This window comes from Calonectris borealis, chromosome 2, assembly GCF_964195595.1.
Source record: "Calonectris borealis chromosome 2, bCalBor7.hap1.2, whole genome shotgun sequence".
Lineage (NCBI taxonomy): Eukaryota > Metazoa > Chordata > Aves > Procellariiformes > Procellariidae > Calonectris > Calonectris borealis.
Window position 1 is genome coordinate 51,000,252 of NC_134313.1, and position 20,734 is coordinate 51,020,985.

The 20,734-nt window shown below is 37.6% G+C and overlaps 1 protein-coding gene across 2 annotated transcripts in view; it reads left to right on the plus strand.

Annotated features, from left to right (window-relative positions):
- Positions 1–20,448, plus strand: part of CDH2 (cadherin 2) — a 121,346-nt gene extending 100,898 nt beyond the window's left edge. For both annotated transcript variants that reach the window (XM_075141929.1, XM_075141930.1), the window contains exons 15-16: positions 11,641–11,805; positions 19,033–20,448. In XM_075141929.1, the coding sequence (XP_074998030.1) occupies positions 11,641–11,805; positions 19,033–19,239 (372 nt within the window). In that variant the 3' untranslated portion in view covers positions 19,240–20,448. The remainder of the gene's footprint in view (positions 1–11,640; positions 11,806–19,032) is intronic.
- The last annotated feature ends 286 nt before the right edge of the window (positions 20,449–20,734 follow it).

Consider the following 20,734-nt stretch of genomic DNA (forward strand, 5'->3'; position numbering starts at 1 on the left):
TATAGATTTGCACTTTACTCTGCACTTTATCTGTTTTGTTTCCATTGACACATTATGATAGGTAGCTAATCTTTGCATTAAATACTGAAGGCAATAAGTAATGTTTTAAAAACCTGAAATGTAACATTGCTTTCTTATGTTGTTCTTTGCCGTTCCAGAAATACCAATTGCTTGCCTTTTGGATGATATGTAAAACCAGTATCTTGTCCACTCACAGTCACAGCATTCTGACCATATTCCAACGAAGGCTGTTATATTTACATGAACATTAACATCTGCTCTCATTGCAGCCTGTAAACCTTCTTTACTCCTTGTCTGAGATCCTGTTGTACAGAATCCTGCTGTACAGTGCAGAGTGCCTAATATAGTCTGCTCCAAATACGACCCTTTTTTAGTGGTGGTGAATGCCTTTCTAGATATACAGTAATGTTGGCTATTGACAGGTTGGCCACTACTGGGATTTCAGCTTGGAAAGTATTTATGTTTCAAGTAGCTGTCAGGGCACATCTCTGTTTCTTCAAATACCTTCCCGGGCAGGGGCCATATGCATTTACTCTCACATCAACTCTGGTCGAACCACTGCTGATATGTCAGAGAACTAGGAGTGATGTGTATATGCTAAGAATAGCTTCTTTTTGCCTCTCTTTCCAAGTTAGTGAATTTCCAAGCAGTACGATTTCCTTCCTTCAAAGGAGGTTTATTAAGTGCTTTATGAACATGACAAACAGTAGATTTATGCGCATTATTAGTGGTAGAAGTAAGTGTAATAATTACGAAGGGAACGGTGCATATAATAAAGCCTAAGAAATTTTCCAGTAAAAAGCCTTGAAAAACTAAGTGTAATTCTTCTGCACATCCCCAGTCACAGTCATCCGGCACTTGAGTTATCTGTAAAGTGTCTCCCTTCACTGGTACAGACATTTATAACTTCCCTCTGCTTGTTTGTTTGTTTGTCTGAAATTTGTGTTCCCCTTAGTAATTTCCATGCTTCCTGAATTTCCCCAAGTACTATTTCTACTTTCTGGCTTTTCTGCATAACTTTCTTTTTAAGCAATTTGCAAAGGAAACTTCAGTTTATGCAGTTTTGGAAAATTGCTTATGTTACTAAATAAATTGAAGACAACCCTTTGAGTCTGTGTATGTATTCCGGTTGTTTGTACACAGATAGAACAAGAATTGCATCCTGTTTGTACATCTGTTCTTGTACAGAAGAGTTAAAAGCTTAAAAAACATCAAGAAAACTCAGTCCTGTGAGAACTAATTTTCCAGTTCACATATCCCCAGCTTTTGTTCACCCGTAATTCTCTGGAGGATCTGTTCAGCAATTTTCTTGTGGTTTTGATTTTTAATTATTGTCCACACAACCCTCAGGACAGAGTCAGTAAGGTTCTCAGAGTATATACTGTTCATTGGGAAGTGATTCCCAATGATCATAGGTGATGCTAGAGTAGTGTTGGGAGAGGTTGTGCTGCAGATCAGAAACTTCAAGCATTGTTGTAACAGCGTACAATGAGAGTAAAATACTTAATAGTTTAAAAATGGTGCTGAAGTCTCTCCTCTGTCCATCTTGTACTATGCTCCTCTCCAGTGAAAGTGCTGTCTTTGTGAGAGGTATGGTCAGGGTAGTGCAGCAGGAGGTAACATTGTGTGAATGCTGTAGAGTTTAACAGGATGTAAACCGTCCATAAATTCAGCCTTTCACCAGCGGTGAATGAGCGTAGTACACGCAAGGAAAGGACAAACTGTCAGTGGGTGGAGTAGCAGTAAAGTGATAAGAAATGTGAAATTAGGATAATTTCCTCTCACAGTGAGCAGAGGAAGCATCTAGACACAGAGAGGTTTAAGGGCTTTATAGAAAATTGAATGATTTTGAACCACAAAAACCCTGCTCTGCTTTCTTAAGACAAATTTTAAGGCCACTGTTGCAAATTAAGTATCTTAGCTGTCAGCCACATAATTCAGGTACGCTGGTCCCTTTCCTGATCCATTGAGCAGTAGACCATTGTGTCTGAGGGTCTAAAAGGTCTTTATACACTCCAAACATAACAAACGTTGCAGGAAAAGAAAATAAAGCTCATACTAAGTATAGCGAGCTTTTATAACCACTTCTGTAGCAAGAGTTTTAGACCACTGTGTAGGCAAAAAAGGGGGTAGGTTCTCCCACAGCTCCAAAGTTAGGAATTTGTTCCTGTCCAGAATGGCTGAATAGAGAGCACAAACTTTTCACGTAGACACTTAATTTTCTATCTACGATGGATGATGGAAATAAGTTCTGTCTTGCTTTTCAGGGAGATTATTTTACTTTATTTTGGTTTGATGTTTTGTAAAATCTAATTTCTGCGGGCGCTTATCTAGATGATAATAGTTCCTAGGTTCATTTGTTCTTGGTTCCCTCTTTGCCCCCCTTACCTCCTATGCCCAGGGGAAAGAGGGAGGATTGTATTTGGTTGAGTTTTATTTGGTTTTGCACATATTTTATGTGAGATTTAATAACTTGGAATGCTAAGTTTTTGAAATGTCCCAACAAGTTCCCTACAAGTGGTAATCTCATTTTTGCAAACCGTGGCTTAGCAAAATACTGTACAAGCAAAGCCGTGTGCAGAACATTGTGGGCAAAAGGCATTGGCCATAAAGATCTTTGCATTTTTGTCAAAGTTAAAGTAAGCGTTAAAGTGTCAAAGTGTTTTAAAAAAGCATGGGACTATCATCAAAAATCTATTTTCAGAATGAGGCCTCATAGGGTAAAACTGCCACTGTTCTATTAAAAACAAGAAAAATTATTTCATGTCAACCTTGCATCCTCAAGTCATCAGCAAATGACAGAGGAAAATGCTCTACGTCAATATTAACTTTTTATGGTGCACTCTCCCCAAAACCATCAGGATTGATCGAATAAGCAGCTTTGGTAAAAGGCAGTCCACAAGGTGACTCAGAAACACAGAACCATCCAACCCAGGGTGCATCTCATGCAGCAAAATAGAAGGGAATGCGCAAAGCTTCATGTGAATCTTGGTGAAAACAATATTTGAAAAGCTTCAGATATTTTCACAATCTGTACCTTTTAAAATTACTTACTTCTATTTATAGCAAGCAAATTACTTGGGCCTTTTTAAAATCGCCTGCTTTTCTGGATGAATGCTTGAATATTTACCCTGTGTGGCCTCATATTTCTCTTGTTTATCCCAGATGTTTAGGTGACTTGAAGGTATGGCTGGTAGCGCTTGAAGATAAGTGATAGAACTTAGGAGACTCTGCATCCTAAACCAACCTACTTTTAGACTTCTGGTTTTGCTCTTGGACTAATTTATTTATTTAAGAGGGTTTATTTATTTATTTGGAAGCTATGCAGGTGGCTTTCTTAGCTGTCATGGCAGACCCAAAAACTCCTAAAGCATGCTTGGCATGTTTCTTTCCAATTCTTTGTACGCGCTATCAGAGTAACGTCTCCCACAACAAGTTTGATGAGTTCCAAATTCCAGCTAGTTCCTCTGAGTCACTGCAACTGTCAACAACAAGGTGGGATTCCTGCTTGGTTTTTAGTTTGTTTTGTTTTGGGGTTTTTTTTCCCTTTTCTCTCCTGTGCTAGCATTTCCAAGGAATTATGATGTGAAGTCTGTCATAAAAGAGCAGTTTATTCCATCGTGAAGGTCTCCCGTTAATCCCATCTGAGGCCATCTTGGCCTGCTTTGTTCAGTCTGATAGACTGAATGCTTGTAAAGAAAATTGAGGTTCTTGAATGATTCATAGTCTTCCTCTAGCCTGGCATGATGTACACAGGGCCATGTGATCTCCACAGAAGTTGAGAAAAATGCTTTTAATTCCCTAAGCCAGAAAAGCTCTTGAGTTGTGGGTCATAACTGAAGTCGGCCTGCTCCCCACAGAAGAACGTTGTCAACACCAGAAATGTTCTGGACTTTTTTCACTTAAACTTCTGTTTCTCGGAAATGTGGGCTGAAAAACTGGCTCTGAAAGCTGTACAGCACTTGGGTCTTCCAGGCAGAAACATTTTTTCCTGGTATCAGGAAAGATCACTGTATGAGCAGAAGCTGGGGAGAAGGGAGGAAGAAGAAGGGGCAAAGGTATTCCAGATAGAAAGTCTGTGATTCTTCTCGGGATTTTGTTTACTATTTTCTGGTTTTAACAATTTGGCTACCTAACTTACAGGAGCTGGGCTATGAGAGGCTTTGAGTCAGCATCATTTCACAGAAGTCAGTGGGACTGGTTTGGTTACTGGTTTGGGGAGGGGTTAAGTGTTGTGGGATTTCTTCTATTGTTTCGGGTTTTTTTTTTTTAATTCCATCTAAATGTTTAACTCAGCAGTTGGTGGGGGGTGACACACTACAGTTTGCTATATTCTGAAATAGATGTGCCTAGTTTAGGTACAAATTATGAAGCTGATAGTGACTGTCTTGATTATTAATGGACCGCATGATCTAGAGCTTGTAGTTGTTTAGCAAACGGGAGATGTGAGATACAAATGACGAATATTTTCCCCCGACATTATGTGCTCTCAACTTGTAACACTATTGTCAGTTCTAAATACCAAAACCTCATGTTGGCTGAGTGTTAAAGCACTTGGCACATGTCTGCAGTGTAGTTCACGCACATAGCAGATCACAGCCCATAAGCATCACTAATTCGCTTTTATCGTATATCTTGGGCCATTTGTGTGATTTACATCGAGGCGGTGGGTGCTCGACTGGGGTACGTGCAGCGTATATCAACCTGATAACTGTAATGCTTTTTTTTTTCCATTTAATTGCTTTTGTATACATCTCATTGCACAAGATGATCCTCTTAGAAATGAGCCCATTTCTATAGCGTTTTCTGAATTTTAGTAGTACTTGCTCATGCAGGTGGTCCAGTTGAAGCAAGTTGATTGAGCAGGTGTGTGGTATGCTTTGAAAGTATTGCAGATCAGCTGTTTTGAACCTGTATTTTAATCTTGCCCTTAGATCTCCTCAGCACAAGAGTTTCTAATGCAATGATTTTGCTATTATTTAAAGTATTATTCTTCATAGGGATTCTGCTTGTTCCTTCCTACATCACCTTTTCTTACAAGTGTCTTCAGACATTAGTCAATAGCTTGCTTTTTGTCGTGTTTTATTACACGTTTATATAGAGAAAGAAAATAGTAGCATTTACTTTAAAGATCATAATAGCATTAAAAATAAAAACATAATGGTTTATTTTGATATGTACAGGATCTAAATTCTAAACATAAATTGCTTCTTTATAGAAAGGGTAGCTTTGTTCCAGCATTTGTGTGTCATTGATAAAAATGAATTTGAGTAATCCTTTGGATTTTTTGCTTGGTTTTTTTTCTTATTGTCATAACTTTCTGTATGCCTACTTCTTAAGATTACATTGGTCTTGTGTGCTGGATCTTGTCATAATCTCTGTTGTAAACATGACAATGGTCCTTACCTACTCGATGAACTTTATAAATCCATTTGATTATATTTCATTTTCACCACCCTATCTGAGTGTTATTCAGATCATTGAATCACTTTCTAACCTTTATTTTGCATTGCATTAAGATTGGAACATATTTTATGTTTAGAAATTTTAATGATAATGAATGAAATAACTGTTGCTAAGATATCCCTAGGAATATACAATATTCTAATTAGAAGGTAGTTATTTTGGGGATTGTGTTTGCTTACTAAAATGTTAATTTCATTTTTTTGAATGAGTGACTCATGCAGTGCTCCTGTAGAGGAATTACTGTCATTCCTTGGTGTATCTTTATCTCATCATACAAAAAGTAATGTTTCCATAATTCCATTACAAAATTGTTTTGTGTTTTATTTTATCCTATCTAGAACCTATGCCTGTTATTGTGTTTTATCTGCAGCTGGAGTTTAACTTTCACCTTTTTTTATTATTAAAAAAGATAAGCTAGCTTCTTGGTTATCTTAAAAATGATTAACTTGTAACGCTCCAGATGCATCTATAATAAAAACAAATGGGAAAAGCAATATGGCAGAAAGTAATCAAAAAGTGAGTGGCAAATAAAGAGCAACTGTTAGCGCAGGCATTTTAACTAGCCTCCCACCTGCAGCCTACATCTAGTCAGTCCTCTGTGCTTTGCTTTTTTTGGAGTCCCATTATTTCAGCAGATGTAAGATTTAGGGCGGGTTGGAGCGTTTTGCAGAACTCAGACAATATTTTATGTGCAAATTTCTTACAGTCTTTAAGGGTGATGTTTGGTGGATTTGGGGGTAGAATGGTAAGATATAGCAGGATTGGTTTTCACTTCCTTTTTCTTTGTTTTTAAAAGACCTTGGCAGATGGGAACATTCAGCTGTGTGAAATATTTCTTCCTTTGCTTCCCCATCCCATTTCTCTATTGGAGTAGACAGTAATTGTCTTTGGAACACAAAGGCAAAGAAGAACATGTGTTTTATCCATAGGTATCCATAGTCATAGTTTGCTCTATTCTCTTAAGCCAAAAATAAAATTGAGTTTACTCTAAGCCACCATTCTGTAAAAGGGGGGGGGTGAAATGCAAACTTCTGCCAATGCTGCTTTACATGCCCTTAGAGCACTGCAGCTGATTTTGTTCAGTGACTGACACCTAAAGCTCTCACCGTCAAATTAAGTGATCTAATGGCAATTAAATTGAGTATGTTTTGCATGGAGATAGATCTGAACTTTCATATTTCTTTGCAAAGGCTGCATCCTTTGAAAATGATAAACAGGTGTTGTTGCAGCATACATGCACAGCCTTTATCATAACAGGGCAGCCCTACCATCTCTCTCTCCATTGCGCCTCTCTCCTCTGTCTCTCTCCATTGCCTCTCTTATATCTTCCTTCTGGCAACAATCACGTCTGCTCACAATTCCCTTCACCTCTTTCTGCTCTTGAATCAGCTGGTACTCACTAGGCCACCTCTTAATTCTTCTCCACATCTCCCCCTTTTTTGTTTATGATTTTGTAGCATTGCCAAAGTCCTATCCGAAACTCCTGATTCCAGAATTCTTCTCCACAAGGTGTAGTGTTTTTGTTATATTAGTCGTATGTCCAGGCCTGTATTCATGCATAGCCAAAGCTTTAGTTCTGTACAAGGTAAAAAAACAAATCATCCCTAAAAGTATGTAACACAGTCTAATGAATGGCCAGGAAATATACTGAGAGCTCTGAGATAACAGAGAAGCCAGATTCATAAATCATTAATGAATATTTCAGTCAGGTTGTATGTACTAGGATGTATCACTGTTGGTGTTGCAGAAAACAGTAGTGAAAAGCTCAGTTTAGATGTAATATATTCCAATATTTTCAGAGTTTCCTATCTGGAAAAAAGTAAGTCCCGTCTATGCATAGCAATTTATAGTTTTACTAAGTTGTGGTTTGATTTTGTGGTTTGCAGTTCTGCTTTATAATGTTCCAGTATGCATTCATATAAAGTAGGTCCAGCTACTGCAAAAATTTTTACTTTGTTAAGTTTTTGCCAAGAACTTAAGTAAATTTCTAAAATGCAAACCAGAACAGCTAATCCAGGAGGAAAAAAAAAAAGCTTTATAAAACTAGAAGCTTCTGAGAAACTCATATTTCCTGGCCTATCCCCTCTTTGGTGTGTTTTGGGTTTTTTTGTTTGTTTGTTTGTCTGGTTGGGTTTTTTTGTTTGTTTTTTGTTTTCACAGGGATTGTAGAATCTGGTAACTGTCAGTCAGAAAGCCAGGTACTTTTTAAAAAATCTCTCCTACTGCCGTAACTGATGACTGCTGTATGAGGGATTATTATTTAAGTGTTGTTAAATGAATAGATGCCTTGCACAAGAGGAAGTTGTTTAAGGGAAGAGATTTTGAAGGCTGCATTATCTTGTTTCTCTGTAAATCAGTGATTACTGGGGAATATAAAATGGCCTTTTCTTCTGTTCTGGATGTTTCTTCTTTTGAAGTTGAGATTCTTGGACTGTGCTTCCAACTACTGTGTAGATGTTCTTAAAGAAACGCTTTCTGGGGTTTTGGACCTTTCTGCCTACACATCTGGTAAGGTGGTTAATTTGTAGGGCTTGGCTAGTTGATTTTGACATTTAGCACTGTCTCACTGGGATCTCACGTTTCAGGAATGTGAGGTGGGAGCTAATAATGGTGTAAGTCTTTGCTTAAAGCTGCCTAGAACTAAGTGAATAGCTAATAAGGTCAATATAATCAGCTCAGAGGGGAGGGAGTTGGTGGGGTTTTGCAGGGTTTTTTTGAGATTGTTTAATTTCACAAGATGCAACTTGTGATAAAATGCCCTTTCAGTACATCGTGACACTATTTTCCTCTTAAAACAAAAGCAAATCAAAACCAGTTGTTTTTCTGCTTCAATACAGATGTTGAGGCTTTTTTCAGCAAGAGCAGATAGTGATGCCAGAACCAAAGAGACAGAAGTGCTGGTGGTTACGTCAAGAGAGTTATAGTGATAAAGCATTAAGGTTGTCATCTCTTTAACCACCGATTATCTAAAAGGTAGCTGTATTGTCTCATCCAGTGATACCCCATTCCTTTATAAACAAGGGGAAAGATCATTCTGCTTGCTTCACTTAGATCCCTGTCATACAATGGGAGGTTCCTGTTTCCCTGTTGACTGTAGACTTGAACAATCAAACTAGTCTAAATTTCTAGTTTCTAAAGGCCTGAGTTTTTGCTAGATGCAAAATGGGAGCAAACTAATATGTTTTAGCAACCTTCCAATAGAGAAAAACTAATACTAGATTCTCACTTCCATCTACAATCTAAGCTTGTCCAGAAGTTGGAGAAGAAAAACTCAAACCCTCTGTTTGGATTTGCTTAAATCCAAACTGAAGGAAGGGAAAGAGGTATTTGTTCTAAAATTGCTGGAGTTAGGGCTAAACAGCATAAATAAGTAAATAAATACCTCTGACAAAAAAATGGCAGCCATATGAATTAGATGCTCACAACTTCTGCTCAAGTACGTTTCCAATGGAGGGCCTAATCTTGTTCCTCATTAGTCCCTCAGCAGATTGTAGTTATGAACAGGTTATATGGAAAAAGACTGGAGCAAAGACAAAACATTGTTGACTTGTCCTGAATTGAAGAGTAAAAATAATGACCCAGAATGTTGCTCCAAGCTGGCTGTCCCAACCTATCCCAGCATGTCCTGTTCTCTCTCTGATGTGCCATAGTTGTCCATTTAGCTGTCACTTCTGCAACTAACTATCTTAACAAACTCTGCTTGAGACTAACCTTAAAGTCTGTTCAGGAGCTTTAGGTAATAGATGAAAAGTTTTCCCATTTTTTTAGCATTGAGCGAAGAGATGGAATTTCAGCATCCTTAAACAGCTCACATCCTGGCTCTTTAAAACATTTTTCTTTCTTTTACTTTGCAATAATTGAATAGAATTGACTTTAGACAGAATGTTGAAACGGCTGGAGTCGTTGCATGATGCTGTGTTTGTATGGCACTAAGCCATGGGGAGATGGCGTATACTTGCCATACCTGACTGATGTACAGTTAGTATTGATTTTAATGATAGGAGAGATTTGAGAGTCTGTGGTAATAAGCACAATGGATCTTCTCTTCCTGTCCAGACACTAATAGACCTGAAAAATAAATTTCCTTTGATAGAAGGCTAGATGGCAGTGTCATAAATTACCCTAGAAAAGAAAACCGAAGTGGGAGTCCACATAAGGACACATTCTGCACTGTTATTGCCTTGCGGATGAGAGTCTTTGCTGTCTTTTTAGCTGTAGAGCCTGGAGATGTCTCAAACTATTCATACACACAAGAGGATGGCCTTAGATGCGAAGATACCAGACTGTTTGACTTGATTCATATTGCATTTCTGTATGACCACTAATCAGAAAGAAGTGTATGCACATGCGAGTGGGTGGAAAAAACATTTTCTCTTTATAAAACTGAAATGACTGGAGAGGCTCTCCTGGTTTTAATATATTGTTATTTAACCCTATCTGTTTGAATTCCTTCATAATGAAATGCTTAGTATAAAAAACCCAGTATTTTTCATTTCTCCCTGTTGGTGTTTTCCACCTTTATCTTTTGGGTGGGTATGAAAAGCACTCTTGTGTTACATATTTATAAATTCTAAAAAGTACATTCTTCTCTGTTTAATAGGATTTTCTGATAGCAGATCTCTAAACTATTTTGATTTATTTTACATAAAAAAAAGAAAGGATAAAAAGTTCTGTTCTGTTTACTTTTCTCCAATTCATACCGCTTCATGGACATCACTTATTTTTCTGTTTGGTACATGAAGAACCGAAGGGTAGAAGTTACAGCTCTGCCCCAAAGAACTTGTAATCTAATTAAAGCATATGAAATTGCCTTCTCAGATCTCAGTGGAGCTGTTCCACCTTTTTTGACTATATATTTGTGTGCAGGCAGCTGAGGACCTGAGTAACAAATTAGAAGGTGTAGTGGATTTGATAGTCAGTTAGAATTCTCTCAACAAACTACCTTCACTGCTGTCAACAGACCTCTCCTCCTGCTGAAAAGTCTAGTTTTGAGGTCACAGTAGGTAATACTCTCAAAAAGGACCTACATCCCGTGAAGTGACAGTAGAAGTAAATGCTTGCATTCCTTCCTTTAGGAGGAATGTAATTGTCTGCACAGACAGCTTCCAACAAATTGAGATTATAAATAAGATTTTTACCAGAACAACACTGGTGAAAAATAGAGACTGATGATAAAGGAGCTTATTTAGGATGCTCCTCAATTACTTGGACTATTTGTGGGGCACGGTATCTGGCATACAGTAGACTTGGCATGAGCCCCAGTCTACTGGTAGTTCGTGAATGGCTTTAGTTTAAGCCTTTAAGACCAGTTCTTTATTCTGCATTTTTACCAGTGCCTTGTGCAGAGGCATCCTAGAGCATGATTACCTTCTAGACATGACAACAGTGAGGTGAATGACAATGCTGAAATGCATCACACTATGCAAATAGTATTCAGGCATATCCATCTTAAAAGCATAAACATTCATCTAATTAAAATTTTTATATACGTACATATTTCTTATTGGAATTCATAGTGCTATGCTTGTTTCATCAGTCTGCCAGAGTTTGAATCTGTGGCATCAAGTACTTAATGAACAGTTCCACGAGTAATCTTTAGAAAGTGCTTAGAATTAAGGCCAAATCTGAGGAGCTTTGTACTTTTTGTGATATTTTCCCCCCTTTGGCTTTCATATTATGGATCAGCAAGGAGTCTTAAATTCATTCTTTCAAGGTATTATAAAACACTGCAAAGCAGTGTGCTTGCCTTTTTCTCAGAATGAGAATGTCTGGCATTTTTTTGCTTAGAAAAATAGGAGTTGGATTTTGGCATCTTTGCTCTATGCAGTAAATCATCATTACTAGACAAAGTGTTTAGTCTCTTAATAGTACTACTCAAATCCTTCCTTCTCAATGGAAAACTTAAGAGAAGCTCTACAAATCTGATGGAATAGAATCAAAACAGTAGATTCGGGGAGTATAAATCAAGTAACATCCTGTTGGTATGCAAATAACAATGTTGTTGACTTATTCTCAGTAAGCGTTACAATCCTGAAAATAGAACTTCTGGTGAAATGATGCTTTGCACTTTCCGTTTTTTCCTTGTCATGTTTCCCCCTGACAGGTATTGTTTGAAATTCTCCTAACGTACTGTCTTTGTTTCATATTTTGCAGGATTATGACCTGAGCCAGCTCCAGCAGCCTGACACTGTGGAACCAGATGCCATCAAACCTGTTGGAATCAGACGTCTTGATGAAAGGCCAATCCATGCAGAACCTCAGTATCCAGTCAGATCAGCTGCTCCTCATCCTGGGGACATTGGGGACTTCATTAATGAGGTAAAGGAGAGAACAAGTTTCCTCCTAAGATCTGATAAGCTTTTATATTTTGTTAATTGTACTCTGCATGAGTAGCTGTTATGTTTGAACATAACAACTTTTTAAAACTTACTTAGACAATTAAAATTGTCTTGCTAGATAGAAGTAAATATGTTCTTTTAAACTGCAGACAAATTTAATTATTCAAACAGAAAGGGAAGATATATCAATTAACTTCTGTACATTTGTATTAATTTCATTCATAATACATTATCAGCTGCAACCACAGTATCTCCAAGCAGGATTATTCTGTGTGTTCCAAGTAATAAATAGACTAACAAAATTATAGTTTAGCCTAAATTCATTTATTAATTCACAGTAATGTAATAAAGGAGGAAGTTCATTTTCATTTTCCTCATACATTACCCTTTGAATCCAGATAATAGTGGAAATTCAGTACCTTCAATAAGACCAAAAGAATTCCATCAAAATACGATTAGTGAGCAGGGCAGCTAAATTAAATGTTATGTAAGTGCTTTTAATACTTGTCTTGTCATAGAGCTTTAAAAGTCTTAGCATGATCTTTGATTCTTCAAGCTAATAAAGAGAAATCTAAGTAAGATTCAGACTATACCAGATTACTCACAGTTCTGGAAGAAATGCTCCAACAAATATTTGTTTCATTATTTCTATCACTGGTCAGTCTTAAATCATTGCTTTCGTGGAACTTAAAATAGAATGTGTTTCTTGTGCTTGCTGTTTATAGGAAAACAAATACTAACCCAAAATTTAGCACTTAAAAATAAGCTGTATTCTGTAGATGAATAGTGGTAGTTAATTATTTTCTCTAATTTTTTCATATCTTCCTTGGCAATTAGAGCTGGACAAGTATTGCAGAGTATTGCAGAACTGTTTTTGCAAACTTGTTTATTCTTGTTTGCTTTAAAGAAAAGTCAGGATAAAGTCTTTTGTGTTAGCAAGCTGCAGAAAATTGAGTTTGCTCCTTTTAAGGTATACAGCAATACAATTGTAAGACAACCTACAGGGAGGTGACTAGCAGGAAACATACAAATATCCTCATAAGACATTGTATTTTAAGAGACTCCAGGTTCGGGGAAGAGCTGTATTAGAAAGAGATGTCTCAACAAAGAGGATTTTTTAATTCCTTGCGCTTCTAAATATTACAATTATAATTGGCTTCTGGAAAATAGTGGAGATGTGGAACAATAAAAGGCCCGCATTGTTGACCAAGGCAGTGTGCACACAAGAACTTCCTTGTGCTTCCTCATCTTCTTCCAGACAATCAGAGTTTCCCATCCTATTCTCATGCAGCTGTGACCAGACACTATCCACCTGGCAGGTGGTCGGGAAAAACCCATGATCCTCAATACCCTGATTTTTCTTGTCTTCAAAGCAGCTATGAAGCTCTGTTACAGAGCTAAGACACGGAATGAGAGTGATTTTCCTGCAAAGCCAGAAAGGGGCCAGAGTTTGTCCAACCTCCTACAATTTTTAAATTACTTAGCAAGCTGTTCTTGCAATACTATTTTTCAGTAGGTTATCAGTCTTGAAGATTATAGTATCAATATGTACACGTGGAGCTGTAGAAACAGTACATGCTGTCTTGATTTAACCCAATATGTTTATATTGCAGTAGAGACGAGCATGGAGTCATTTTCTTACTGCCGTCTATTGCATTAGATCAATACTTCCCTTTATGCCTCCCCTTGCCATCCACCAAAAGAGAAAGCTTCTCCCAGCTATTCTTACAGAGTAAAATAATGCCAATAACGTCATTGACTCTGAAATTAAAGAAAACATGGCAATTTCCTTGTCTGCAAGTTAGCTCAGAATGAATTATATCCTCTGATTGAAAGGAACTATATGAGGTAGTTTCTATGTTTCAATCATTATGTATTTAGCTTCTTTTTTTCATAAGGTATTTCTTTCGTAGGCTTTCACAGCAATGTATCATTTTACTACAGGGCATTCCACCCAACTCTCTCTCTGGCAGACAGTAGCCACCCAAAGGTTGTCCATGCTCTGCCTGTTTTGCCAGAAGTCTGAGCAAAGTGGAGATTTTATTTCTCCAAAACAGTTTCATCATAATTTTTGGTTTATGTTAAAATTTCCCATGGCATATGTGATTCTAAAAAGTCTATTGGGGAAACAAAAAATAAAAAAATCAGTCTTTCACAGTAGTACTCACTATTACAGTTACATTTCCAAATTATCAGCGTCTAGAGCATAAACATTCAGGCTGCACAGGTTTTCAGACTCTCTTCAGCAAATTCCACCTGCAGTCCTGGCAAGATTATACCCGAACAAATTGGTAAGTTCCTCTCAATTTTACTTGGAGTAAATGGAAGAAATAGCTTGGGTAAAAGCCATACCAGACGTTTCTTAGGGCAGTTCATACAGAAGATATGCTAAGCTGTGAAAATAACATAGCAAGATAAGAAAGGGCAAAGTTCATATCTCTTTGCATCCAGCTTCAACATCATTAGGCAAAGAACTTTCTTGCACTGTAACTACAAGTCATACCGTAACTTTTACCGTGGGCAACCCTAATCCAAACAGCCTGCAAAACTAGTCCAGTCGCTAGCTGAGCAGGGAGAGGCTGCCTTTGAGTTGTCAGTACCTCGGTAGCAAAGTCTGCACTACCCCATTGGTTTGAAAAGATGCAACACTTTTGGAGATCAGTCTGGTCTTTTGGAGGACTTGGCCCTATTCCCAGAGATGCTGATCAGCGTGATCCTTTGGAATGCTGGCCTATGTGCGGGAATTAATTTAGTCTGTTGAATGCTCACCAGCACCTCAGACATACAGCCAGCATTGTTCAGATTAGCTTCTGAATTACTCCAACTTTTGACAAAAAAGAACAATAGGTCATTGATTTCAGATATTGGAGGATTTAGCTACCATCGCTGAGCAAGCATGGACTGTTTTTTTCTTCTTTCTTTTATTACAGAGCCATAGAAACAAAAGTGAAAAAGACCTAATGGGTCATTGTGTTTCTTTACTTTTGGCAGTACTCTGTTTCTTCTGGTGTATTAGTTTATAGCTGTCATCAGTTGTATTAAATGTACTTAACTCAATGAGACATACAGAAGTATGAGTATTTTGTAGTGTTCTAATGACTTTCCAGTTGAAAAACAAGTTACAAATATGATAAAAACTTCCAATATTTTTATAACACTTATAAGGTTAAGATAACACATACAAAGCTATAAACTTTCTAAAATAAGAAGGTTCCAGAGGTGCCTTATAATCAAAATATGTTTTGCAGGCATAAGCTAAGTGACCTCAGGGACTTTGTTTTGTCTGTTTCAGTGGATAGATGAATCTCTAATTTAAGGAGTGAAGGGAAAAACCTCTTTTCTTCCAGTCCAGTGTACAAACAAGTCCGTGAAATAAGTCATGTGTTATTAAGAATCCTCTGTAGACCTTGTTTTCCATTTTGAGCCTTTTAAAACATAACCTGCAGAGTGTGGAGCATAATTAACACTTACAATAGTCAGGATTTGCAGGACAGTATAAATTAGGTCTGTTTGAAGTAGCTTTGTTAATTCTGTTTTCAGGAACCACCTATGCTGTCCCTAGAAATCTTAAAAAAATTATATTGTGGTAGAGAGTTTGTGGCTAAGACTATATTTCTAATCAATAGAGGACATAGCCTGAGGTAAATTAAATTTAAATTACAAACTAAAGGTCTCATCCCAGAAGGACATGAAGGACCCTCAATTCATTCTTAGTAAATGGTTATCGATACAGTGCACCTCCAAGCAGAATAGGGTCCCTCGATGTTTTCTCTTTTCAAGTAAAAAACAGTTCCAGATTTAAACAATTATTTGTATTTCCCTGTAGGGCTCTGCTCTTCGTTTCCTTCTCATCAAAAGTCTGCTGAATCTGATTAAGTAGTAGGATTAATGAAAATAAAATCATTAGATTTTGTAATGTTCCGTGTTAGTTCAAGATTTTGAGGGTTTTGCTTTCCCTTAATTTGAGGCAAATTGAGAATGCTACACATACTAAGGAAAGTATAACTTAAGGTTACCATTGTTCCTCAGTCAAGGCACTGTAGTTTCTCCTCTTCTGCCCCTTATCTCCTCCTTAGTGAAAGTTGCCGTGACATATATAAAAGAGGAAGGGGAAAAAAGTGAGATTGCTATTCAGTCTGTCCTAGCTCTCAAGGTGACCTTTGTATTGCCATGGCTCTTCTGTGACTGCTTGTTTTGCATTGGTGGTATGGCAAATGCAAGGAAATGTGACTTACTTCACTATTTCCCAGCACGATCACCTGGTCCCAAGTGTGTGCCCCAGCAATTCTGTTGTTGAATAAGCTTCTCTATCTAGTAAAAATTTGGGTTTTCAGATCAGGAAACTGTAAACCAAATAACTATAACAACTCTGCTGCTCTGAGATTCTTGAACACATCTGGGAAAAACGGAGAGATCTCTTAGGAGCGGTTGACAATACCACGGCAGCAAAATCAGTAGAAGCAGTTCTTGGCAGCCATTTGTTGCCTTTTCAGTTGTGCCAATACAGCAGGTTGTGGTACCACCCACTGGAAGGGATGGCATAATAAGCAAAAAAGGTGGCAATACTGAAACCAAAGGGGGAGTTTCATAAGCCAGTTTCACTGCCAAAGCTGACATTCAGTAACTCCAGCTCCGGACATGCTGTAGAACCCAACAGCAAAGTGGAGCAGTGTACTGGGTAGGTTCAGAGAATACGCTTAGCAGAGGGAAAGTGAAAAAATTGTAGTATTTCGTTTTCATTTTAATATGTAACTTGCCACTTGTTGTTTGAAGAGTTAGAGACTAAGTTCAGTCATTATACTATGGATCTGAGGAATTTTTAACCAGAAGATAGGTGCACATGTCAGTGTAACTTGGGCTGTGCAGTTGAGTCAATAGCTGCATAACATGGCCTGTAGCTACGTTCTCTGAATGAAATGGATTACACAGTAGGCACAACCTTTGAAACAGTGAATTTGTCAGTGAGATGCTATCTTGTAAGTGAGTAGCTCAAAACCAGTTTTCTTTTTAAATGCTGTCATGGTACCCGCAGCAAATTGCAAAAAATCCAACTTCCCCTTTGGAAAAAAAGATGGAAAGAGGCTGCCTGCCACCTTGCCACGGATGGCTGATAGGTATCAGAATTTCTGCAGTGATGTAGGAAAATGTTTTGTTCACTGATTTTTAATAAATTAGTATCCTATGGTTGGCTGGCTGTTACTAGGCAGAACTGCAGGGAAATAGCATTTCTTCTCCAAGCCGGCTTTCTAAATGACTTTTACACACTGATACCTGGGATTCACACCTCAGCACTCCTTAAGCTCAAGTGGTATTTATTCTCCTTCCCTGTCACCTGTGTTTGAAAAGCATAGGTGTCTGTCACCCCAAGCAGTCTTAAGGGAAGATGTAACTACTATAAGGCCAGTTACCACCTAAGAAATAAAGTTCATTTCTGCTTCAGCAGCAGAAATTGAGAGAAAGCCTTAGAACTGTTTCCAGCTTTGAAGCTGGATAAGGGAAGTCTTCCAACACTTGCTGTTGCCTTTTCGGAATCTCAAATCTTTTGTCCTTGTGATGGCCATCAGGATGGAAAACTCCAAAGAGAAAGGTAACGAGCATCACCAGTTATTCTTATCAGATAATTCAAAATTGCGCTTCTAATGCAGGCTATTAATAAACTGCTTGATGTTGTTGTACTACATGAAACGATCATTTTAAGTCCAAAATGTGTTCTTGATTAGAGGTCATTAGTTTGATAAATATGCTGGGCCTTTCCACCACTGATTTGCAAAATTACTTTAGGTACATTTTGCACACTTCTGAATGATTTTAGATAGGCAATAAAGAACCAGGATTCTCTTCTACCTTATCAGTGCCATATGCTTTAATTTATGGGTCTAGCTATACATGTATTTCTAGAAGAAGAATCAACATCCATTTCCATTATGTCACATTTAGACTAAACACAATTGAGAGCAAAACATACTTTTCTAAAGAAAACAGAATATGTTAAATAATGCAAAGGAGGCACACTCAATCCTTCAAATAATTGGGAGTATAATAAAGCCATTCTTTAAATAAATAAACATTAAAAATTAAAACCAGCACAAATATCACTTTTTAAAATTAACAGTGAGCAATTTAAGATCTTAGCTCAACCTTATAGAATTCTGGAAGATATATTATCCCTGCCAGAGTAGATCCTATTCAAAGTGGAAGATATTGAAAAAGCATTGCTAATCTCGTGGAAGAAGCTGCAAGGTTGAAAAATCCAAAACACAACAGGGCTTTTAACTTCAGGCTTCAGCCTTTTATATTCAACTTGTAAATCTTCCCAGGATAAGCACAGAGCAATCGTCTCATATTCTAAAATTAAACTTACTGTTTAGGTTTGGACCTGTGTAAGAAAACAGGAAGGGAAGAGACTTTTCTCTGGAAGAAGTGTGGTTCTCTCCGTCCTTTCCTCTTGATCAATTCGTTTTGGTTTTAGTTTGGGTTATTCAGCTGTAGAGAGTAGAAATTTAAAATTACTGAAGACCCAATATTCATGTGTTGATAGCTTGAATACTTTGAAATGAGAAAACAAAAATGGTTATAATCATGTATTTAGTTTTGATGTCATTGTGTGCGTGTGTTTTCTGAAGAGCAGGTGGAATCTTATGGGTAGTTATGGCAAACCGCATAAGGCTTAAGCCAACATATTGTATCGTTTTCTCATAGCAGCCTACAGAGGTACATGAATTTTACAGAACTAAATACGGCTTTTGGCACACGCAGATGGACTGCAGGCCAGCAATGTCAGTGGATGTGTTATTGGCCATGTGAGATGGCTGTTAAAGTGAATCTTTGCAAACATACCTATTTCTCCTTCCCCATCTGTCTGTTTAACCAGTCCCATATTTCTCATGCTGCAGGTTGTGAGCTGTGTAGCATGGGTCCTAGTGCCGTGATGTTCTTCTAAGGTTTTGTTAGAGCTGTATTTGCAACTACATTTAAAATGTCCACTGCTGTAATGCTGGAAATCTGACCATTCTAAAAGGAATTGAAATAAGTTCTTGCTGGAGTCACAAAACCAGGAATCCTGTTTTGAATTGGATTGCGGAAGAACACGAACTTGGTTTTCTCAAGTGGCGATTGATAGATAACCACACTGCGATATTCCAGTTATGTTTTGCCTCTCTCTCAGGTACAGAACTTTAATCTTTTTTCCTCCCTCTCCTTCTTGCAGGGACTTAAAGCAGCCGACAATGACCCTACAGCCCCACCATATGACTCCCTCTTAGTCTTTGACTATGAAGGAAGTGGCTCCACTGCTGGATCCTTGAGCTCTCTTAACTCCTCAAGTAGTGGTGGCGAGCAAGACTATGACTACCTAAATGACTGGGGCCCACGTTTCAAGAAACTTGCTGATATGTACGGTGGAGGTGATGACTGAACTTCAGAGTGAACTTTGTTTTTGGACAAGTACAAACATTTCAACTGATATTCCCCAAAAGCATACAGAAGCTAGGCTTTAACTTTGTAGTCTACTAGCACAAGTGCTTGCTGAAGGCTTTGGCTTAGGCTGCAAACCAATTTGGGCTCCGTGGAATATCAGTGATCCAATGCTGTTTGGAAAAAAATATTGAGCTCAGTTACACTTGAATTTTACAGTACAGAAGCACTGGGATTTTATGTGCCTTTTTGTACCTTTTTCAGATCGGAATTAGTTTTATGTTTAAGGCTTTAATGGTACTGATTTATGAAATGATGCATTAAAGAGACAAAATATGTTGGGGTGGGGAGGAGTAAGGTGAAACACAATATGCTTCAACATGCTTTTGTTACATTGCATTGCTTTTATTAAAATAAGGAGATTAAAAATAAACAAAAAAAACTCCTCATGGAACAATTTTATTATCTGGGAGAGAAGACCATGAGGTGGAACAATGTACATTACTTCTAGTTTTAGATGTTAGGGGATTTTTTTCACTAAAATTCTAAAACTTATGCAGCTGGTTGCAAATAAAGGGAGTTTTCATATCACCAGTTTGTAGCAGAACTGATTTTTTTTTTTCCTATGCTAGAATGTTAGACACATTTTGGTCTTAATCCATGTACACTTTTCTTTTTTCTCTTTTTAATTTCTAGTATTTTTTTCCCACTTCACTGTAAAAAATGGTATGTGTACATAATGTTTTATTGGCATAGTCTGTGGAGAAGTGCAGAAACTTCAGAACACGTGTATGTATTATTTGGACTATGGATTCAGGTTTTTGCATGTTTATATCTTTCGTTATGGATAAAGTATTTACAAAACAGGTTGCAAACAAGTGACATTGATTCAATTGTTGAACTGTAGTTAGAGTACTCAATATTTTTTTTATTTTTATTTTTATTATTTTTTTGGTTTGGGGAGGGAGAAAAGTTCTTAGCACAAAAGTTTTACATAATTTGTACCAAAAAAAGGGGGGGGGGAGGGGAGTTGGCCTGATACTGGTGGCACGAGTAAATATACAGTATGTTTTGGGGGCAGGGAGGGAAGGGGGGAAGGAGCTTTCAAACTGGAGAGACTTCTGAGAACAGCTTTGCCTCTGTATTGTGTACCAGAATATGAATGATACACCTCTGACCCCAACGTTCTGAATAAAATGCTAATTTTGGATCTGGTGCTTGGTTTGGCATTTTTTTGTCCTGCGTGGGCAGCCCTGACTATAGTAAATAAAAGTACACAAAGTCTGTTTTGTGAGAAGTTATGTGCGCTTCTTTAGCATTTGATACTGCTGGACTGAAAATAAGCTGCATATAGAATTTGGCACAAACTTGGAAGGCAAGTTCCCAGGTGAAAGCAAAGTGATCTGTGCCATTTCTGGGAATTCAAAATTTTCAATTCCACATCGATGGCTAGCTCTTTGGTTTAATGTATATTATCTAAATAACAGAGCTTGCAT